Below are 23,058 nucleotides of genomic sequence, written 5' to 3' on the forward strand. Positions count from 1 at the left end.
AAATATATAATTTTGTACTTGACAGCGTGTGTGGGTATTTACTAAAAAAAAACAATTTAGAACATTTTTTTTGAAAATTTCATCATTTTTCTAACGAACACTACTTCGTAGACCTTGAAAAGAGCAGTCATCACATTCAGTGCACATTCAAGCAGTCAGCACTTTTCTATAAAAACAAACAATTTCGGAATGAGCGAACGATTGAAAAGGCCAATTTATTTTCTCCTTCAACGGTTATCATCTTCCACATTGCGAAATAAATTGCGGTATTATCATTTATTCCAAATCTCCAATTACTGCCAAGTAGTACATGTATCCGGGTGAAATATATATGGATGAACTCACTGAAAGCCCCGCACATAATCAAGAAAACAGTTGCAAATTCCTTTGAATCAATGGAATAGTTGTTTACTGTTTCAACGCTTAGTTGTCCAAGAATTTCCAAAATGAGAAGTACAAATTCAATCTACCGTCAAACTTGTATTATCCTTTTTCACGCAGAAAAGAACACAGTTCAAGTGTAGAATGTCAATTACAAAACCAGTCAACATTGAACAATCTTGGTGAGCCTGAAATCAAAAAAACTAAGCAATGGACTCTTTTTGAAATTTCCTTCACGCAGTTGATTTGATCTAGAAAAAAACGTACAGTCATCAGATGTCAAATATTCGTCTCATTTTTGTATATCTATGTTAAGGACGCAATTGCAACTTCCCCTCAATCAATCGACAGCTCTCGGTAGAATTACTAGGATAACAGCTACAACTACAACTAACTAATTCAATTGAGTAAATAAAGCACGGTTGGAAATTTATGTACACATTGCAGCATTTTTTACGCGAAGAATTAAGGTAATCGGTTCGTGGAAAAATTCAGATTATCATGAAATGGATGTTTATTGAATTCATCGACTCGTGTAAACTAAAATTATCTTTCTAAAATTCTGTTTCTATAGAAGAACACTAAACAAAAACTCTTGGGTATATTGTGGTAAAACATTTATACAAATTAAAATTAAGCGGGCGAGTGCTACTACTGTAACTGTCCAACAGTTCAAAATAAGTTCTTTTCGATGTTCAGTAATGCAATTACACTATCTCTTACAAGCTTAGGTTACAATTCATAGAGTTCATCATGTCTTTTGCTCTCGGGAAAAAACGAAGTTGTTGAATTATGACCAACTTTCTTGTCTTTCTTCTTATCTTGTCTTGTAACTGTCGCTGTTTTATTCTGCAAATTAAAAAGCGATTCGCTGCTACTCGAAGAATTCATTGCGCTACACGAGCTGTTCTGCTGTAATTTCTCCACATTTGACTTGGTAACTTCCAGCATTGTGTCAAACTTCTTGAAGATGTCTGAAATGTCGGGCGACGGCGGAGTGTTGCCGCGTTGCGTCGTCGAATGTCCATTTTGGGTTAACCCTTTTTGCAAGTCAGCATCTGGATTCAAAAGATGTCCATTTGAATTCGAAGTAGCTTGTATTGTTACTGGTTGTGATCTTGGTGTCTGTATGCCATTCTTACTGGTTGTTTTGTTCTGCTTACGTTGCTTGTTTTCGAGAGAGTGGATTTCGTCGTTAAAGGTGTGAGCACCGTCTTGGGATACCAAAGTCATGTCTACTGGTATAACGTCAGGACAGGGAACGAGGATGGTATCTTTGAGGAAGAATGCTTCGTTCGTGTAGAGCTTGTTAATTCGCTTTAACTGTTCTATGCTGATGTTGTACTTCAGGGATATTGCTAAAACAGTATTTGTTAATATCAATGTTTTATATTTGTTTAAAACTTTGTCAATAAGGGTACAAATCAACTTCAAAGTAAACTCAACAAAACAAAGGAAACAATTTCGACAGTTAGTGTCACAATGGCCTGTTCATGTCAGGTAAATGACACAAATACTCAAACAAAAACAGCAACAAACGTCACAATTTCAGATTTTTAACCTAGGAACTACATTTATTCTTGACACTCGTAAAATTTAAAGACAAAAAATTTAATGCATTCCCAGTGTGACGGATAGTTTTGCATGAGATAATCATCTGAAATTTCTCCATGGGAGCTGATTGGTTCTGTCACATTGAACAGGATTATGGCAAAAAATAATTATTTGTCAGTTTGTTGACTGTATTTTTTCGCTGTATATTGCACGCGTTTGCCGTGATCAGCAACCTATTCAAACAAGATGAACCAAGTGGAGTCCCGCAAGGGAGCGCCTTAGGGCCTATACTATTTCTAATTGTTAGCGATGATATCTTGGATTGACCAAAATTATCCAAATGTTTTTTTTTGTATTCAGATGACGCCAAACTCAGTACAACCGTTCCACCAGTTTGTATCTCACCGATACGATACTAATCAGCTGACCGATACGATACTAATCAGCTGGCTTCTTGGACTGGCTCTTATAACCTGAACTTTCATCCCTCCATGTGTTTCTACCTTCATTTTTCTCCTGTGTTCCAGGGATCAGTTTATTTTATACACGCAGTGCTTCAGTGTAAGAAGAAAACCGAAGACTTGGGTGTTATAATTTCTTTGGACCTAAAACGGTGTTCACACAATTTTTCAAAAGTCTAGAAAGCTCAACGGAGTTTCTGTTGTTTGCGCAATACAGTACTTACTTTTAAGCTCCCTTCATGTGTTAAATACAAAATGTTCAATCGATCATATTTTATTGCTGCTTGGGGCCCAAAAGGTTGGAGCCCAAATGTTTTTTGCTTGCGCAAACTAGAGTCGCTCAATTATCTTGGACTCAGGTGGTGTTTTGGATCAACAACTTCCTACGAGTGTTACAAAGCTGATGGTCAGTAGTACAAAAAAGCGATAATGTGATGCATCCTATTTCTCATAATGAAATAGGTCAATGATCTGCAAGATAAACTCGGTGCTGAACTTGTTCCTGATGATGTATTTGCAACTAGCATCTAACTACTTACAGGATTGCAATCAATTAGTTCTTTTTGATCGAGAAATTTACTTCACAGAATATCTATTCATGGACTATACAGTGGTATTTCACAGGTCCAGACTACGCCGCCTTCAAGTGGTTGACCCGCCATCCTGGCTTTCCAGGTTGAAAATGGCGTCAAGCCCCCTACCAAGGGTCGGGAGAAGCTCAGACGTTTCTGGGTTTTCGGTTACAGAGCGTCTGCGGCCGGCCAGGCTGCTCTGTCTACTGATACTCACCCTGCTCAGATCCGGCATTAACCCTAACCCCGGTCCCTACAAATTTTCACCCTGTAGCTAAAACATTAGTCGAAACCAAGCCAGTGTCTGGTGCCAGATATGTGGCTGGATACATTAAATGCAGCGGCCTCGAATTTTTAAAAGAACATCACCGAGATTTTTACTGCCCCCTTTGCACTTCTACTTTCATTTAACCCCCCCCCCCCCCCGCCGGAAGCAAAGCCCCATCCACCACCTCTTACCAAGTAACAGTTCCCACAACCAATACTTGCCCACAGCCCCCTCTGCAACAATTCCCAAAGCCAACAATCAAAAGGCATCCTCAGAATCCTCCAGTTTACTTGTAATGGAATCTCTGGGAAAGCTCCTGAAATTGCAGATTTCCCTGCCCAGAATGAAATACACATAGCCCTATTCCAAGAAACCAAGCTCACGAAACAAAGCCGTAATCCCTCACTAGGTCCCTTATACCATCTAATTCGAAAAGACAGGCCCAAAGAGGGTGGAGGCCTCCCCATTGCAATACATGAATCCATACATTACAAAGAAGTAAGTTTAAACACCGACGAAACACCGACGGAGGCTATCTGTATATCAGTTGTAGCCAGCACGTCGAAACTTCGTATTATTAATTTTCATATCCCCCTAGATCTAGTTGTCCCCCTAAATGACGATACCCCTCAATGATGCCCCCCTAAATGATGATACCCAAATTAGAGTACCTTTTAATTCTTTATCCTTTGATGCACATTTCTCCTCCCCTGACACCTCCCTAGCATCGCAGAGCCTTTTATTTTCTTCGTCCTGGAACCCAATTAAGTCTCTAGGCTGCGACCACCTTCCCATACTTATCGAACTAGCTCTAGATAACAGCATGCACTTTTCTCCAAACAAGACATTCATTAACTTCCTCAGGTCCGATTGGCGGCAATTCACCTAGGAGAATAAGTCCGGTTGGCTTGCCTCGAGTTTTCCTTCTTCGGTTTCGGCCGGGGAGAAACTCTTCCGGGATCTGGTACTGAGGGCAGCACGCCACCACATCTCCGCCGGTCGCCACCGCCATTACACCTCGACTCTTTCTCCAGAGTCAGCCTCTCTTGCTGCTGAACGAGATCTCGGCCGCTATAATAATCAGGCCATGGAAACTACACAGCACTTTCGTTTCACTCCTTCCCAATTGAACTTCTCAATCAGACAGCGAAAGACAAGAGAAACAAATAGCGTAAAATCCTCCAGACCTGTGATTACCGCACTGGCGCCAGAAAGTTCCTGAAAGTTGTACGCTCCCTGAACGGATCCAGACCTGTGGTACAAAGGCACCCAATTCAATTTTAATCGAAAACAATCTTTTCAGACAGACATAGCTAAGGCTTTTAAAAAAGTTTACAAATGCCAGAATTCATGCGTCAGAAAAGCTACTCCGGAAAACTAGACGCAAAATAGCCAAGCTCACCCTGTTAGATAACCCCGCTTTCTCCCCCTACAAACTAAACAAGCCATTGCGGACAGCAAACCCTCGCGAGCTCTTGGTCCGGATGGCCTTTGCAACATTAACTTGAAACACCTGGGACCCTATATTTTGAATACTTAATCAATCTTTTCAATATGCCGCTGTCTGAAAATATTATCCCTAAAATGTGGAAAAACTCCAAGATAAACTCCTACCCAAACCCAAAAAGGATTATAAATTATCCACCTCTTTACTTTGCCCATCTCTTTACTTTCAGGCCTATCTCTTTACTTTGCCCCGCTTTTCAAGTTTTAGAAAGGCTCATTCAGCTTTTTTTAACAAAGTATCTCCCCACCACCACACGCCAACATGGTTTTCGTCCTTTCAACTCTACCACTACTGCGCTTTCCACACTAGAATTTTTTTTTATCACACGGTTTTAATCAGAATCGCCCACCCTCCTGCACCATTCTCGCAACGCTTGACCTCTCGAAGGCTTTTGATATGGTGTGTCTTTGTACTCTCGTGGAACTAATTCATGACACACCGCTCCCGAGAGGTATTGTTCGTTGGCTGAGTAACTACTTGAATGGCCGACAAGCCACCACACTTTTTAACACCCAAGAATCCCCCCCTCCCCCCCACAAACTAGTTCACTGTGGAGTTCTCCAGGGCTCTGTTCTTTCGCCCACATTTTTTAATTTTTACGTCCATGACGCTCCCACGCCCCCCAATAAAGTTCGTCTCACATCTTACGCTGACGATTTCCATCCCTTTTTCCAAAGCACTGATGTAGAGGCAGCATCTCGATCGTTGAATGATTACCTTCTTCAAGTTTTAATTTTTCAATTCCAGGAAGTTATCTTTCGCGTCCTCTTAAAGATCAGTTACCCTTTTTTCATCGTACAAAAAAAAGATTTTAACAAAACACCCAGTGTACTTTTAAACAACGAGCCTCTCCCTCCAAACAAAAACCCAAAAATTTTAGGGGTTACTTTTGACCCAAGCTTATGCTTTGCTGCACACTGTAAATGATCCGCTGACAAGGCTCGCCGCAGGATAGGTGTCCTGAAAGCGTTGGCGGAATCCTCTTGCGGGCAGTCTAAAGTAGCCCTCCTCTTAACCTACAAAGCCTTAATATGCCCCATTTTAGATTATGCCTCCCCTGCCTGGTCACATGCCGCCAGCAAAACCTCCATTAATCACCTTCAGGTTACCCAAAATCAAGCCCTTAGAGTTTTTACCGGATTAACACTCATGAGTTCCACTTCCCACCTGCACAGTGAGGTCGAGATCCTCAATGATCCAAATCACACTCTTTTAACCTCTCCATTTTTTTTATGCCACGTCAAGTTCGACAATCGATTTCCATCACTTTCAAAGAAGATATTGACTCCGTTTTAACCAATCTTAACCCTTCACTCAATCTTAATAACCCAAAAGAAGTTTCTACCTTCGTTTTTAACCACCACAAGTACCTTTTGAATCACAACCACACAAATTTAGCAACCAAGTTCCTCGCAAAAATCCCTCCCTCTAAAGTAATTTGTATACCACTCCATAAGGTCGACCCCACAGAAAAATCTCTCCTAAAAACTACCCACTGTAAACTCTCCCAACTCCGGTCTGGTAACAGCCTGCTTTTAAACACATACCACTCCCGAGTAAACAACCAAGTTTCCCCACTATGCCCGGACTGTCACCTAGCACCCCAAACTAGTCACATTTTCATCTGTCACATTTTTGACAGCGCCAAGAATCCCTCTCCACTCACTCCCGCAGACCTGTAGCTTAGGTCGGTGGAAGTTGCGAAATTCCTTAGCCTGGAGAAGGACGAGCCCAACCCGACCAACGTGGGCTAATGAATGAATGAATGTGCTATTTCACGCTCTGTATTTCCTAATTATTTGTATTTCTTGTTTTGTTTTTATACTTTTTGTAATATACTTTCAAGGGTAACTGAGGTAATTAAATCTTATACTGCTACTACATGTACACTTTAATTTCACGCTTATTGTAGTGTATTTCCGCCTGTTATAGGTATCAGGACCTTATATGTTAGTTATTGTATATGTGCCTTTCATATTGAAAAAATGGATCAAGTTAACATCCTCCCTCCCCCCCCCTCAAGTTAAGATCTTCCACCCCCAGCATTTAATTTGCAGTAAATTTATTAAGCGCTGCATCTACAGCGGATTTGCACCGGCCGAAGACGACTACAACAGCTTCAACAACAACATGCCGAGCAGGACACTCCCTAAAAATACTTCAGGATCACTCGTCTAGAAATACTTCTAAAGAGCATCGAAAGATCAACCGACGGCAGCAATCATAGACCATCCCCCTCCCGCCCGCCCCCCCCCCCCCCAACATGCTCGGACGGCAGCAACCTATGCAAACCTGTCTACATCACGCGACGAAAAAGCTATTCTCAGCCGCAAAGACGCTACGATGATTGCGCGCTTGAGATCTGGCCACAGCTTGAAGTTGGCAGCCTATCGGCACCTCATGAACCCAGCCGAAGACCCCACCTGCCCGAAATGTCACGAAGCCCCGGAAACGCTAGAACACTGGTTACTGGAATGTCCCAGAACAATAGCAGCAAGACAAGAAATTTTTGGCACAACTGACGTGGGACTAGCCATTCTATCTCAAGATCCACACGAAACTACGATGCTGGCGAAGAGATGCCTTTAAGAGCTCCCTTCGGCATAACCACAATCAACAAACAAACAACAACGGCAGCAATGTTTTTTTCTATATCTCTGACATCTCGAAGGACATGAAAGATTCCTGAAGACGCAACAATACTGATGACGCAACACATAGTATCTCGTGGACCACCCACTAGAAGACGAAGCATCGGAAAGTCTGATCAAACGATTCACCGATATCGAAGATCAACATGACTTCATTGACGGCTTCAACCAAATGGTTTAAAACAAAACGCCACCAGCAATTTCAACGATAGCCAAAACAGCTTTACCTGGCGACCAGAACTTCCATAAAGCCTTCTCATTGTTCATGGTTTTGAGGATGACAATAGTATCGCAGCAAAATTGCATGAGTTTGTTTTCAGATCATCGACAGGACCAGCCTCAAAGTTTCCTTCCGACACAACTCCGCATTCTGCCAACCATCTGATAGGATCAACAAATCAACAACATCAACTGACATCCATAAATCAATGCGAGACGCAAACATCTCTTTCGAAAAACCTTATTTGACCACCCGGCGTCCTTATCTTATTTGAAGGACGCCAATTCAAATCGATCTTAGCAGCAGTTCCTTCCAATGAAACAGTTGACTCATTCGCGCCTCTCCAGCTACAACGCAACGACAGACTATATTCGTTTAGACAGACTACATCGAACGAATTTGAAAGCACTTTGAACAAAATCGATGGGTTTCCTTGCAATCAATCATTGAAAACCCACACCAACAAACTTTGATCACAAAAAATGGTCTTTCAGATTCGACGTACAGCCAGATGACCAGAATCGACCTTTTCGACAAAAACCCCAAGAAAACGAGCATGTGGTTTGGACTATTCAAATCTTTAATTCACAGCTAACCAATTCCGAAACAGAAAAGATGACGCACATCTCCGAACACTTACAACTTCAAAGCAAAACAGGGCACCGGGGATATGCCTGCAAAAGCTCATTCAATGTTTTACGTAGCCCTTATGGAACTACGACGAAGATCAAGAAGATCCAACATCCTTGTGAACAACTACGTTAGCCGACTCCGCAATGTTTCGCAGCCATTAACTTATCGGACGGACTCCACCATGGACTGATCTACCTTCATCAGCAACTTGGTGCAAACCTTTCAATCACATTTTTTTGAAAACTACAATTAGAACTCCATCATTTGACCTCCACAATTTATACACCTACTTCTAACTACTACACCTACCCAAACTACTACACCACAAACAGCTACGATGGACCCAACCTAATACGACTCAAAACATGCAGCAGCCTTAGTCTTTTGAAAGAAGAGAGACAATTATTTCTCCAAATCATTTCAAAGTAAGAAACTTCAACAAAAATTACAGTTAAAATATACTAGCACCTTACTTTATGAAAAGAGACTCGGAGAGGACAGACAACGGGACTAATGTCCAGTTCACAGTCTGCCCTTAGTCCGTTTGATATGATTCTCCATTGTATTGTCAACATTTTGTTGGAGAGAAAAAAATTATGTTTCCTCATAATTATTTTGCGAAAAAGGCTCAAGAAAACTACCATTTGATAGTGGCACTACCAGGCAAATCTGTATTCAGCGCTCAACACCTACAAGGAGTGAACCCGAGTTGAAGTAAAACTCAACATAGTTTGCCTGGTTGAACAAGCTAACAAACATTTTTCTAACGGTACCAAAATTCATTGTTTTTTTTTGTTTTCACATTTTTGTTTGCTCAAAAAAGTTTCGAGACAAAGAGGCAAAGAGAAGTCTTCTGCAAATTCAAGATTTGTAGCGTCAGTAGAATTAGTCCAAAATTAAACGAGGAAAGAAAAAAACAGGAAAAACATCGATGTACTCTTATGTGGAATTTAGTAACTTGGTTTCAAACAAGAAATTTATCTGTTTTGACCCCATTTTTGGACCCACTATTTGGCGTAGGTTCATTGTTTTAAATATACGAATCCAATAAATTTTTTCCAGTTAATTCACGGTTATTGAGCATGTAGCTGTCTTTGATATCGTGATAGCAATTCTTAACTTGTTCTTCAGTTGAGGAATTTGAATATTTAGATAGAACTTCGATTTCCCTGAAAAAGTTATAAAGGTGGGCACCTCTAAATCTACAAGTGTTTTTCAAGATTGTGTTTACAAAAAAACTTTCGACATTTCGTTTATCGAACGCTTAGTCATCCGCACAGAACTTTCAAATGAAAACATATCGTTCAATACATATCGATTTATTGAGCGAAAGACAAATTTCAGTAAATCATATACATGCATGCAGTTCATATATGAATAGTAAATCATTTTTCTTGAAATGGTCTTCAGATGTATCGCTTCGCTTTCTGAAGTGTATGAATTTTAGAATTTTTCCGCAGCAGATAACTTGGCTTCAATGTAGAGAAATTAGAGCAACCATAAATGAGGACTCCGTACTGCATGATATATTTTACATTGCTATTATAGTAATTGAGAAGTTGCGATCTTGGGACAAAATGTCTTAGTTTACTGTACTACATAGGCAACATGACATTTATACGATAAATGTTGATCAACTTTTATTCTTAAATACTCGCATGAAAATTCAGTACTTACACAATTATTATTTAAATCAAACGGAAAATTGAGCATTGTGTTAAGCACCAGATCCTAGTGATATCTTCACAAGTTTTTTAAAATTCAACTTGAGCTTGTTGGCATTTAACCAGGAAGAAATTCGATTTAATTCCTCTTGAATTGTGTGTGACGAGTAACCAATTCCTGTTATGTTTTTGTCGTCAGGAAACATTTAAATGTCTGTATTTCGACAGCTCTGAGGCAGATAATTTATGTAAATTAAAAACAACAGTGGTCATAGTATAGACCCTTGAGAAACACCACACTCAACCTTCAGCCATGACGATTTGGCGTCCGCTATTTTGCCACATTGCAAACGATTCGATGAATAGATTTTGAACAAATTAAGTATGTTGTTAAATATACAATAACTTTCGAGTTTCTTAAACATCAATTCGTGGTCAATAGTATCAAAAGCTTTTTCCAAATCAAGAAAAAAATTTTATTACCCATGTTTAAGGTTGAATATGATTTTTTTTTTCAGTTAGCTCGGCAATTGCGTCTATTGTTTGATGCAAAATCAATTGTTAAAGCCTTCAACGCTTTGCTTCGACAGTTTGCTTTGATACTTGATGTTTCGATTATCTCGAAACATCACCATCAACAACATGGACACAATTGATTTCACAAAAAAAACAACTTCACGATCAGACAAGAGGATTTACTTTACCAGACAAGCGTGTCACTCTGAAGGACAAAACCATCGCCCAGCTTGCAGCCCGAAATATCACGTTTTGGACAAAAAAACGTTTCCAAGAAAGACTATGCTTCAACTGCCTGGCACCACACCAAGTGAAAATTGCCCATCAAATCATACGTGCCATTCATTTGAACAGCAGCATCATTCTTCCTTACACGACAATCAGCAACAGCAGCAAGTATATCATCCGATAGCAACAGTAGCATATCATCCGATAGCAACAGCAGCAAGTATAGCAACAGCAGCATATCATCCGAGCTCAAGCCGGAGGTAACGATTTATTGGATACCGGGTAATTTCAACATCCTCGAAAACGAAACGGCCGATCGTTTAGCCAACGAAGCCGCCGCTTTGAATGACGGTCCGGAGGCGAACTCTTGTGACGCAGCATAATCCATGTATGCACTGCCGCAGTTTACTCGCAAATATCGCAAGCAAGGGACGGAAAGACCTATCGGAACAATATAGAAGCCAACTTCCTTGCCAGAAAAAGAGCGGGCCACAGCTACAAATTTAACGCCTAAAGACACGTACTGGTTCCAACCACGATCCCAATCTGTACGCGATGCGGCGAAAATAACGACACAATGGCCCAGCAGTCTTCCACATGAAACATTGAATCTTTGGAAAACAGAATATTGAACTCTCTATCTTGACAGAGGATGCAGACCGGTCGATACAGCTAGCAAGAGCATCCCTAGGGTGCCCTTGACTGCCATAACACAACAACAACAACAACGCAACAGTAGCGTTCGCATCGATTCAACTCAAATCAGCAGCCGAACCTGTCAATCCACCTCGCCCGCCAAGAAGACGATCACGAATAAACAGCTCGTTACTACTTCTCATTCCAGTGACTTGCGACAGAAGAACCTGCACTTGAATGTATACGCTTTTCTTGACAATGAAAGCTTACACCACTACAATTCACAAATTACAGTGAGACATCCCGAACTCCCTGAAACCAATCACGAAGAAGAAATTCTTATCAGATGATTCTTTGACTCTCAGAAAATCGACACCCGCACCGTCTCTGTGGAGAAATCAAAAGATCCTCATTAAACAACATGATGATTTAAACAGAATTTGCAGTCAGTATTAACATTTACGGGGCATTTGTTTTCTCAATTTCAGGAACTCGATAGGTCCAGTGATAGGAACGACCACATGGACATCATCAGCCTACAGACGAGTATCAAAGGAAAAGGCGTTCTTCGAGATGCTTTCATATAACTTGGATGGCCCATGCCGGACTGAATAATGACATCACAGCTTTCATAACACATCAGCTTCAGCGACAGTAAGAGAGCTCGACAAAAGACATTAAAAAGCCGAACTTCTCACCAGCTTCTAGAGAATGGAAATTTAACTCTCAAGGACTACAATGATTACCCCCAAAAATTGGTTATTGGAGGACTTGATCAACAAATTGCGTTGAACAAGCTACGTATTCAATCATTTCCTCTAACAAGATTCGAAAATTATTATTATTGGAAAAGCATCCGGGAACACAGTATAACCACAATCTAAGACTTCTTCCGATAGCATAACAACAAAAATGTTCCTTTTACTCTTCAAGACATGCAAAAATAGATAGAGTTCTACCATAATAAGGGAATCGACATGTTGAAACTGGGGTTCACACTTCCAAATCTAGCAAATATCTGCTTACACAAATGGATAAACCAGAAAATCATCAGTTCTTTTAAGGTGATAAGGATTTGTGTAAGAAAATAAGAGAAGACATGACAGGTGGACTTTTCGGAGTTTCAGTCACTTCCAACATAATTTCAGTTGGTTAGAAAAAAAAACATCTTAATGCATATCATCTTAAAAATTCTTGAAGAAGATCTTAAACATTGCTGTATTGGCAAATTTGGGCGCCGAAAATTTTTTGAAAATGACCAACTCAATTTTACTATCTCAAACCTCGTACCTTTTTACATGACAAGAGCTATTACTGGTTTTAATACATGGGAAACTCTATCTCCTATCTTATTACATAGCCTACAGACCGGATGTCTATAACCTGTCTTAATACACGGGAGTCTGCAAGTACCCCCTAGCTCTCCTCACACATATACTACTATCGTGTCTGTTGGAGTATTTTCAAGTGTGATAACTTGGCGTGGGTTTGGATACGTAAAGGATAAAATGTCATGTTTAAAACAAGTTCACTAATTAGAATTTCGGGTGAATTTTTCTCATTTTTTTTTTAAAAGAAACTGCTCTTTATGAGTACAAAAACATGAAAAATACTAAAATACTGTACACGAAGACTGAAAACACAGTATCTCCATTTTAGAAATTAAAAAACATTCGAGCCTGTTCGTTGCACGTTGGGTATTACCTGTTCGTTATTCGAGAGTAACTTGCAAAACACTTAAATTAGACGAGAATGTGATCTTCAACGTTTTGGATTTTTTTAAATTTAAGTTTTTGCATCTCGAAAACTACAAGAAATTGAGAAATGAGATTTGGAGGTAGGATTCGCAACCCCTGAGAGTACCCTGACCGCACCCAACTACAGGGTAAAAATTTCAATTTTCGACAAGAACGAATCGAAAAAAAAAGAATATAGGAAAACAATAGAAAAAAAGATCGAAAAAGAAGGATAAAAAAAAGATAGAAAGATGAAAAAACAAGGATCGAAAAAAAAGACAGAAAAAAAAGCTTAGTCATCCGCACAGAACTTTCAAATGAAAACATATCGTTCAATACATATCGATTTATTGAGCGAAAGACAAATTTCAGTAAATCATATACATGCATGCAGTTCATATATGAATAGTAAATCATTTTTCTTGAAATGGTCTTCAGATGTATCGCTTCGCTTTCTGAAGTGTATGAATTTTAGAATTTTTCCGCAGCAGATAACTTGGCTTCAATGTAGAGAAATTAGAGCAACCATAAATGAGGACTCCGTACTGCATGATAGATTTTACATTGCTATTATAGTAATTGAGAAGTTGCGATCTTGGGACAAAATGTCTTAGTTTACTGTACTACATAGGCAACATGACATTTATACGATAAATGTTGATCAACTTTTATTCTTAAATACTCGCATGAAAATTCAGTACTTACACAATTATTATTTAAATCAAACGGAAAATTGAGCATTGTGTTAAGCACCAGATCCTAGTGATATCTTCACAAGTTTTTTAAAATTCAACTTGAGCTTGTTGGCATTTAACCAGGAAGAAATTCGATTTAATTCCTCTTGAATTGTGTGTGACGAGTAACCAATTCCTGTTATGTTTTTGTCGTCAGGAAACATTTAAATGTCTGTATTTCGACAGCTCTGAGGCAGATAATTTATGTAAATTAAAAACAACAGTGGTCATAGTATAGACCCTTGAGGAACACCACACTCAACCTTCAGCCATGAGGATTTGGCGTCCGCTATTTTGCCACATTGCAAACGATTCGATAAATAGATTTTGAACAAATTAAGTATGTTGTTAAATATACAATAACTTTCGAGTTTCTTAAACATCAATTCGTGGTCAATAGTATCAAAAGCTTTTTTCAAATCAAGAAAAAAATTTTATTACCCATGTTTAAGGTTGAATATGATTTTTTTTCAGTTAGCTCGGCAATTGCGTCTATTGTTTGATGCAAAATCAATTGTTAAAGCCTTCAACGCTTTGCTTCGACAGTTTGCTTTGATACTTGATGTTTCGATTATCTCGAAACATCACCATCAACAACATGGACACAATTGATTTCACAAAAAAAACAACTTCACGATCAGACAAGAGGATTTACTTTACCAGACAAGCGTGTCACTCTGAAGGACAAAACCATCGCCCAGCTTGCAGCCTGAAATATCACGTTTTGGACTAAAAAACGTTTCCAAGAAAGACTATGCTTCAACTGCCTGGCACCACACCAAGTGAAAATTGCCCATCAAATCATACGTGCCATTCATTTGAACAGCAGCATCATTCTTCCTTACACGACAATCAGCAACAGCAGCAAGTATATCATCCGATAGCAACAGTAGCATATCATCCGATAGCAACAGCAGCAAGTATAGCAACAGCAGCATATCATCCGAGCTCAAGCCGGAGGTAACGATTTATTGGATACCGGGTAATTTCAACATCCTCGGAAACGAAACGGCCGATCGTTTAGCCAACGAAGCCGCCGCTTTGAATGACGGTCCGGAGGCGAACTCTTGTGACGCAGCATAATCCATGTATGCACTGCCGCAGTTTACTCGCAAATATCGCAAGCAAGGGACGGAAAGACCTATCGGAACAATATAGAAGCCAACTTCCTTGCCAGAATAAGAGCGGGCCATAGCTACAAATTTAACACCTAAAGACACTTACTGGTTCCAACCACGGACCCAATCTGTACGCGATGCGGCAAAAATAACGACACAATGGCCCAGCAGTCTTCCACATGAAACATTGAATCTTTGGAAAACAGAATATTGAACTCTCTATCCTGACAGAGGATGCAGACCGGTCGATACAGCTAGCAAGAGCATCCCTACGAGTTTCCCAGCCATTAACTTATCGGACGGACTCCACCATGGACTGATCTACCTTCATCAGCAACTTTCAATCACATTTTTTTGAAATCCACAATTAGAACTCCATCATTTGACCTCCACAATTTATACACCTACTTCTAACTACTACACCTACCCAAACTACTACACCACAAACAGCTACGATGGACCCAACCTAATACGACTCAAAACATGCAGCAGCCTTAGTCTTTTGAAAGAAGAGAGACAATTATTTCTCCAAATCATTTCAAAGTAAGAAACTTCAACAAAAATTACAGTTAAAATATACTAGCACCTTACTTTATGAAAAGAGACTCGGAGAGGACAGACAACGGGACTAATGTCCAGTTCACAGTCTGCCCTTAGTCCGTTTGATATGATTCTCCATTGTATTGTCAACATTTTGTTGGAGAGAAAAAAATTATGTTTCCTCATAATTATTTTGCGAAAAAGGCTCAAGAAAACTACCATTTGATAGTGGCACTACCAGGCAAATCTGTATTCAGCGCTCAACACCTACAAGGAGTGAACCCGAGTTGAAGTAAAACTCAACATAGTTTGCCTGGTTGAACAAGCTAACAAACATTTTTCTAACGGTACCAAAATTCATTGTTTTTTTTTGTTTTCACATTTTTGTTTGCTCAAAAAAGTTTCGAGACAAAGAGGCAAAGAGAAGTCTTCTGCAAATTCAAGATTTGTAGCGTCAGTAGAATTAGTCCAAAATTAAACGAGGAAAGAAAAAAACAGGAAAAACATCGATGTACTCTTATGTGGAATTTAGTAACTTGGTTTCAAACAAGAAATTTATCTGTTTTGACCCCATTTTTGGACCCACTATTTGGCGTAGGTTCATTGTTTTAAATATACGAATCCAATAAATTTTTTCCAGTTAATTCACGGTTATTGAGCATGTAGCTGTCTTTGATATCGTGATAGCAATTCTTAACTTGTTCTTCAGTTGAGGAATTTGAATATTTAGATAGAACTTCGATTTCCCTGAAAAAGTTATAAAGGTGGGCACCTCTAAATCTACAAGTGTTTTTCAAGATTGTGTTTACAAAAAAACTTTCGACATTTCGTTTATCGAACGCTTAGTCATCCGCACAGAACTTTCAAATGAAAACATATCGTTCAATACATATCGATTTATTGAGCGAAAGACAAATTTCAGTAAATCATATACATGCATGCAGTTCATATATGAATAGTAAATCATTTTTATTGAAATGGTCTTCAGATGTATCGCTTCGCTTTCTGAAGTGTATGAATTTTAGAATTTTTCCGCAGCAGATAACTTGGCTTCAATGTAGAGAAATTAGAGCAACCATAAATGAGGACTCCGTACTGCATGATAGATTTTACATTGCTATTATAGTAATTGAGAAGTTGCGATCTTGGGACAAAATGTCTTAGTTTACTGTACTACATAGGCAACATGACATTTATACGATAAATGTTGATCAACTTTTATTCTTAAATACTCGCATGAAAATTCAGTACTTACACAATTATTATTTAAATCAAACGGAAAATTGAGCATTGTGTTAAGCACCAGATCCTAGTGATATCTTCACAAGTTTTTTAAAATTCAACTTGAGCTTGTTGGCATTTAACCAGGAAGAAATTCGATTTAATTCCTCTTGAATTGTGTGTGACGAGTAACCAATTCCTGTTATGTTTTTGTCGTCAGGAAACATTTAAATGTCTGTATTTCGACAGCTCTGAGGCAGATAATTTATGTAAATTAAAAACAACAGTGGTCATAGTATAGACCCTTGAGGAACACCACACTCAACCTTCAGCCATGAGGATTTGGCGTCCGCTATTTTGCCACATTGCAAACGATTCGATAAATAGATTTTGAACAAATTAAGTATGTTGTTAAATATACAATAACTTTCGAGTTTCTTAAACATCAATTCGTGGTCAATAGTATCAAAAGCTTTTTTCAAATCAAGAAAAAAATTTTATTACCCATGTTTAAGGTTGAATATGATTTTTTTTTCAGTTAGCTCGGCGATTGCGTCTATTGTTTGATGCAAAATCAATTGTTAAAGCCTTCAACGCTTTGCTTCGACAGTTTGCTTTGATACTTGATGTTTCGATTATCTCGAAACATCACCACCATCAACAACATGGACACAATTGATTTCACAAAAAAAAAAACAACTTCACGATCAGACAAGAGGATTTACTTTACCAGACAAGCGTGTCACTCTGAAGGACAAAACCATCGCCCAGCTTGCAGCCCGAAATATCACGTTTTGGACAAAAAAAACGTTTCCAAGAAAGACTATGCTTCAACTGCCTGGCACCACACCAAGTGAAAATTGCCCATCAAATCATACGTGCCATTCATTTGAACAGCAGCATCATTCTTCCTTACACGACAATCAGCAACAGCAGCAAGTATATCAACCGATAGCAACAGTAGCATATCATCCGATAGCAACAGCAGCAAGTATAGCAACAGCAGCATATCATCCGAGCTCAAGCCGGAGGTAACGATTTATTGGATACCGGGTAATTTCAACATCCTCGGAAACGAAACGGCCGATCGTTTAGCCAACGAAGCCGCCGCTTTGAATGACGGTCCGGAGGCGACCTCTTGTGACGCAGCATAATCCATGTATGCACTGCCGCAGTTTACTCGCAAATATCGCAAGCAAGGGACGGAAAGACCTATCGGAACAATAAATAAGCCAACTTCCTTGCCAGAAAAAGAGCGGGCCACAGCTACAAATTTAACGCCTAAAGACACGTACTGGTTCCAACCACGATCCCAATCTGTACGCGATGCGGCGAAAATAACGACACAATGGCCCAGCAGTCTTCCACATGAAACATTGAATCTTTGGAAAACAGAATATTGAACTCTCTATCTTGACAGAGGATGCAGACCGGTCGATACAGCTAGCAAGAGCATCCCTAGGGTGCCCTTGACTGCCATAACACAACAACAACAACAACGCAACAGTAGCGTTCGCATCGATTCAACTCAAATCAGCAGCCGAACCTGTCAATCCACCTCGCCCGCCAGGAAGACGATCACGAATAAACAGCTCGTTACTACTTCTCATTCCAGTGACTTGCGACAGAAGAACCTGCACTTGAATGTATACGCTTTTCTTGACAATGAAAGCTTACACCACTACAATTCACAAATTACAGTGAGACATCCCGAACTCCCTGAAACCAATCACGAAGAAGAAATTCTTATCAGATGATTCTTTGACTCTCAGAAAATCGACACCCGCACCGTCTCTGTGGAGAAATCAAAAGATCCTCATTAAACAACATGATGATTTAAACAGAATTTGCAGTCAGTATTAACATTTACGGGGCATTTGTTTTCTCAATTTCAGGAACTCGATAGGTCCAGTGATAGGAACGACCACATGGACATCATCAGCCTACAGACGAGTATCAAAGGAAAAGGCGTTCTTCGAGATGCTTTCATATAACTTGGATGGCCCATGCCGGACTGAATAATGACATCACAGCTTTCATAACACATCAGCTTCAGCGACAGTAAGAGAGCTCGACAAAAGACATTAAAAAGCCGAACTTCTCACCAGCTTCTAGAGAATGGAAATTTAACTCTCAAGGACTACAATGATTACCCCCAAAAATTGGTTATTGGAGGACTTGATCAACAAATTGCGTTGAACAAGCTACGTATTCAATCATTTCCTCTAACAAGATTCGAAAATTATTATTATTGGAAAAGCATCCGGGAACACAGTATAACCACAATCTAAGACTTCTTCCGATAGCATAACAACAAAAATGTTCCTTTTACTCTTCAAGACATGAAAAATTGATCGAGTTCTACCATAATAAGGGAATCGACATGTTGAAACTGGGGTTCACACTTCCACATCTAGCACATATCTGCTTACACAAATGGATAAACCAGAAAATCATCAGTTTTTTAAGGTGATAAGGATTTGTGTAAGAAAATAAGAGAAGACATGACAGGTGGACCATTAATAGATTTTACGCGAAGAACAGTTATCGATCAAACCTATATTCGTATCTCGTCAAAGGTATGCAAGGTAGTCGGAAATGACGCTAGCCAATTATATCCATTCTCAATGTGTCAGGAGGTACCAACCATACTTTACACAAGATAGCAGTTTGAATCGGCAACTGAACGGTTCAAGGCTAGATAAAACAGAACGCCAAATTTCGACAACATGGTAAGGACCTTTTATCAAGAATCAAGACAGAGGTTAAAAAGTTAAGTTTCTATACAATCGGAAAGCACAAAAATGAAAATGGTTGCTGTGATCACTGTAAAACAGTATTCGAAGATATAGCTTGCTACTATCACTGCTGATTCTGTCAACAATTCCGTAAACCTTTAAGGGGCAAATAAATTTTGGGAGGGAAACTTAAAACCGGAAATGGATGAGTTGAGACAAGGGTATATAACAAAAAAGGCTAGAAAACTCAGGAAATCTGGGAATGCGAGTAGTGGTAGTAATGTAAAAGATTCTACACTCAGGAATCAGGAACCATGCCAAGACACATTTTTCCTTCAAAAGATCCGGAAGGATATTGGAAAATAAAAGCAAAGCTCTGCCAATGAAAATGAAAACGTAACAGTCATCACTTCCTTTCATTACTTCTATCTCGAACTTGCACTTCAATGAACAAAAAATTATAGGATTAATCAGTGCACTCCCAGGAAACGCTTCAACGTCTTTGCTCGATCTGTTGTCGATGCTGGACCAAAATGAGGAGAGCCACCTCTCTGGAGTTGTTGCTGAGTCGAAGCTTTTGGGTAACAGTTCGTACGGTTATCAAATCATGAACAGATCCAGAAACACAAAAACCAAAAACATCAGCAATGAAGACAAACGAAACAAAAATTAAGACGTTTTTCAAACCATTGAATGTTGTGAAAAAAAATTTATGCAAAGTGGAATTATTAAAATCAACCATTGAATACAGAGAACCAATTACTGTAGGAGTTTTTATTCTTCAGTTTTTACACTTCAATTTTTTTTCTTCAGTTTTGCGATGAAACAAGTTCGGAAGCTGGAAATGAATACAGACTTTTTGTATCTAGCATTATCAGAGGAGAAGTTAGACGATTGTATATTACATAGGAAATTTCATTGGACAAAATTGCGCCGAAATGACTGCAAATATGTTTTTATAGCCGATGCAAAGAAAAACATTTTACCGCATATATGCTGCGCTGTTCAATAAAAGAATGATAAACGAGAACCAGTACTACTCACAGAAGAAATTTGCTGCACTGAAATGTTGTGCCTAGGCAGCAAAACGTATTGCTGCTTTAATAAAAAGACTCGCAATCTCAAATTTAAAAGCAAAAGATTCAACAAAGGAATTTTTCATGATTCTGGGGATAGACCAATGTCCAAATAGGCACGCTATAATGAATTTTTGATGCAGCTATATAGCTGAAGTCGACGAATCGGGGATTGAAAACCACCAGAATTTAGTCGTAACATATGCAACAAAATTACTTAGTTACTTTACCCGAAAAGGGAAGTTCTTAATGATGAAATCAATGCTAAACTATTGAAATTGAGATCTAACGTACGATTCATACGTAGATTTAAAGTACGTTTCATACGATTCAGTGAATTATGATTATATTGCAATTAAGTTCTTCTGAAAAACCTTTTTTTCTTTGAAGTTTCAGTCAGTTCCAACATAATTTCAGTTGGTTCGAAAAAAAAACATCTTAATGCATATGATCTTAAAAATTCTTGAAGAAGATCTTAAACATTGCTGTATTGGCAAATTCGGGCGCCGAATTTTTTTTTAAATGACTAACTCAATTTTACTATCTCAAACCTCGTACCTTTTTACATGGCAAGAGCTATTACTGGTTTTAATACATGGGAAACTCTTATCTCCTATCTTATTACATAGCCTACAGACCTGCTGTCTATAACCTGTCTTAATACACGGGAGGCTGCAAGTACCCCCTAGCTCTCCTCACACATATACTAGTATCGTGTCTGTTGGGTTATTTTTAAGTGTGATAACTTGGCGTGGGTTTGGATACATTAAGGAAAAATGTCATGAATGTTTAAAACAAGTTCACGAATTAGAATTTCGGGTGAATTTTCGCATTTTTTTTTAAAGAAACTGCTCTTTATGAGTACAAAAACATGAAAAATACTAAAATACTGTACACGAAGACTGAAAACACAGTAACTCTATTTTAGAAACTAAAAAACATTCTAGCCTGTTCGTTGCACGTTTGCTATTACATGTTCGTTATTCGAGAGTATAACTTGCAAAACACTTAAATTAGACAAGAATGTGATCTTCAACGTTTTGGATTTTTTTAAAATTTAAGTTTTTGTATCTCGAAAACTACAAGGATTTGAGAAATGCGATTTGGAGGTAGTATTCGCAACCCCTGAGAGTACCCTGACCGCACCCAACTACAGGGTGAAAATTTCAAATTTCGACAAAAACGAATCGAAAAAAAGAATATAGGAAAACAATAGAAAAAAAGATCGAAAAAGAAGGATCGAAAAAAAGATAGAAAGATGCAAAAACAAGGATCGAAAAAAAGACAGAAAAAAAAACTAGAAAAAGGAAGAAAGAAACGATCGAAAAAAGTGTCGAAAAAGAAGGATCGGAAAAAGACAGAAAAAAGATAGAAAATCCAGATATAGAGAAAAGAAGATTGGAGACAACAGTTTGACAGTAGTACTATTTTAAACTGAATCGTCGAAACCAAATTGAAAGTTAACAAATTAGGAGACGGGTAGACAGATATAATCAATTAAATAAAACAGACAGACAGACAGACTTAATTTAGTCTCGAAAAAAAAAATAACTGAAAAAATGATGACCTTGCGGAAAACTAATTAAGCATTGCAATACATGATATAGCTGAAACATGAAAAAATTCTTTCGTTAAACATGCAAAATTATTATGCTTAAACATGGGAGATAGCTGTCACTAAACATGGGAGATAGCTGTCACTAGCATTTAAATATAGTATAGATAGATATAGATAGATAGATAGATAGACAGATAGATATAGATAAAAAACGTTAACAAATAAAAACCCCGCAACCTAAATTGATGAAAAAAACGTACTTTAAAAACTTAGACAAACTATATCATCCGCTGAAACTGCAGCTTTAAAACTATTCAGTTTGCAACAACTTAGCAACCTTGCATTTTCATTAATTCTGCCGTGCCCAGCTTTTTGCATATTACTACATATACCTCTAAGTCAAAAGTCGAACATTAAATTACCTTGTAGTGTTTCGCCCTGCTGCACCGTGTGCTGGAAAAATGAGTCTGTGCATGCTGTATTCGTAAAGGACCCATAATTTCTGCCACTGCTTTTCACAAGTCGTTTTGGCTGCAAGGCGGATGACGATAACCCCGCATTATTGTAACCCAAATTACCCCCCAAGCGCCTCTCTCGCTGGTTCACTGACTCACTATGTGTCATAAACTGTGACTCATAACCACTTGTGCTAAGAGTGTAGTCTATATTGAGTGACCTCGTCACCTCTTGCTGAACTGCAGGTTTGAACAGAAGAGGTTGTTCCGACATGCTGTCTTGTTTTCCGATCGACTCAATCGAGAAGTTTCCAGCAACCATAATACGAAGAAACAGTTGCAATAAAGTGAACTAAACTTGACCTCACATAGTTTGCAGCTTCAGTGTGCTCGGCTGATCATTGTCCACTAGTCGAATGTCATACAAATTGCAGCATAACTAATCCTGAAATGTTTCATAGTACAGTATTGGTTGTCAAATAGTGAAAGTAAATGACATGCACTTACTATTCAAACCACCAGGCTGATCATCACAGGTTAAAAGAGATCAGTTCATGCTTAGCTGAAATGTCAAATGGATCTAATAAGAGA

At 38.8% G+C, this 23,058-nt stretch overlaps 1 protein-coding gene across 1 annotated transcript; it reads right to left on the reverse strand.

The window, feature by feature from the left end:
- Positions 1-1,052: 1,052 nt before the first annotated feature.
- LOC134845698 (uncharacterized) lies at positions 1,053-23,047 on the reverse strand. Its single transcript, XM_063862751.1, has 3 exons — positions 22,975-23,047; positions 22,435-22,912; positions 1,053-1,739 (listed from the first exon to the last, which is right to left on the reverse strand). Exons 2-3 carry the CDS (start codon positions 22,787-22,789, stop codon positions 1,114-1,116), a joined length of 981 nt encoding a protein of 326 aa, XP_063718821.1. The 5' UTR covers positions 22,790-22,912; positions 22,975-23,047; the 3' UTR covers positions 1,053-1,113.
- Positions 23,048-23,058: the final 11 nt, after the last annotated feature.

The sequence above is a fragment of the Symsagittifera roscoffensis genome, chromosome 1, assembly GCF_963678635.1.
Source record: "Symsagittifera roscoffensis chromosome 1, txSymRosc1.1, whole genome shotgun sequence".
Classification (NCBI taxonomy): Eukaryota; Metazoa; Xenacoelomorpha; order Acoela; family Convolutidae; genus Symsagittifera; species Symsagittifera roscoffensis.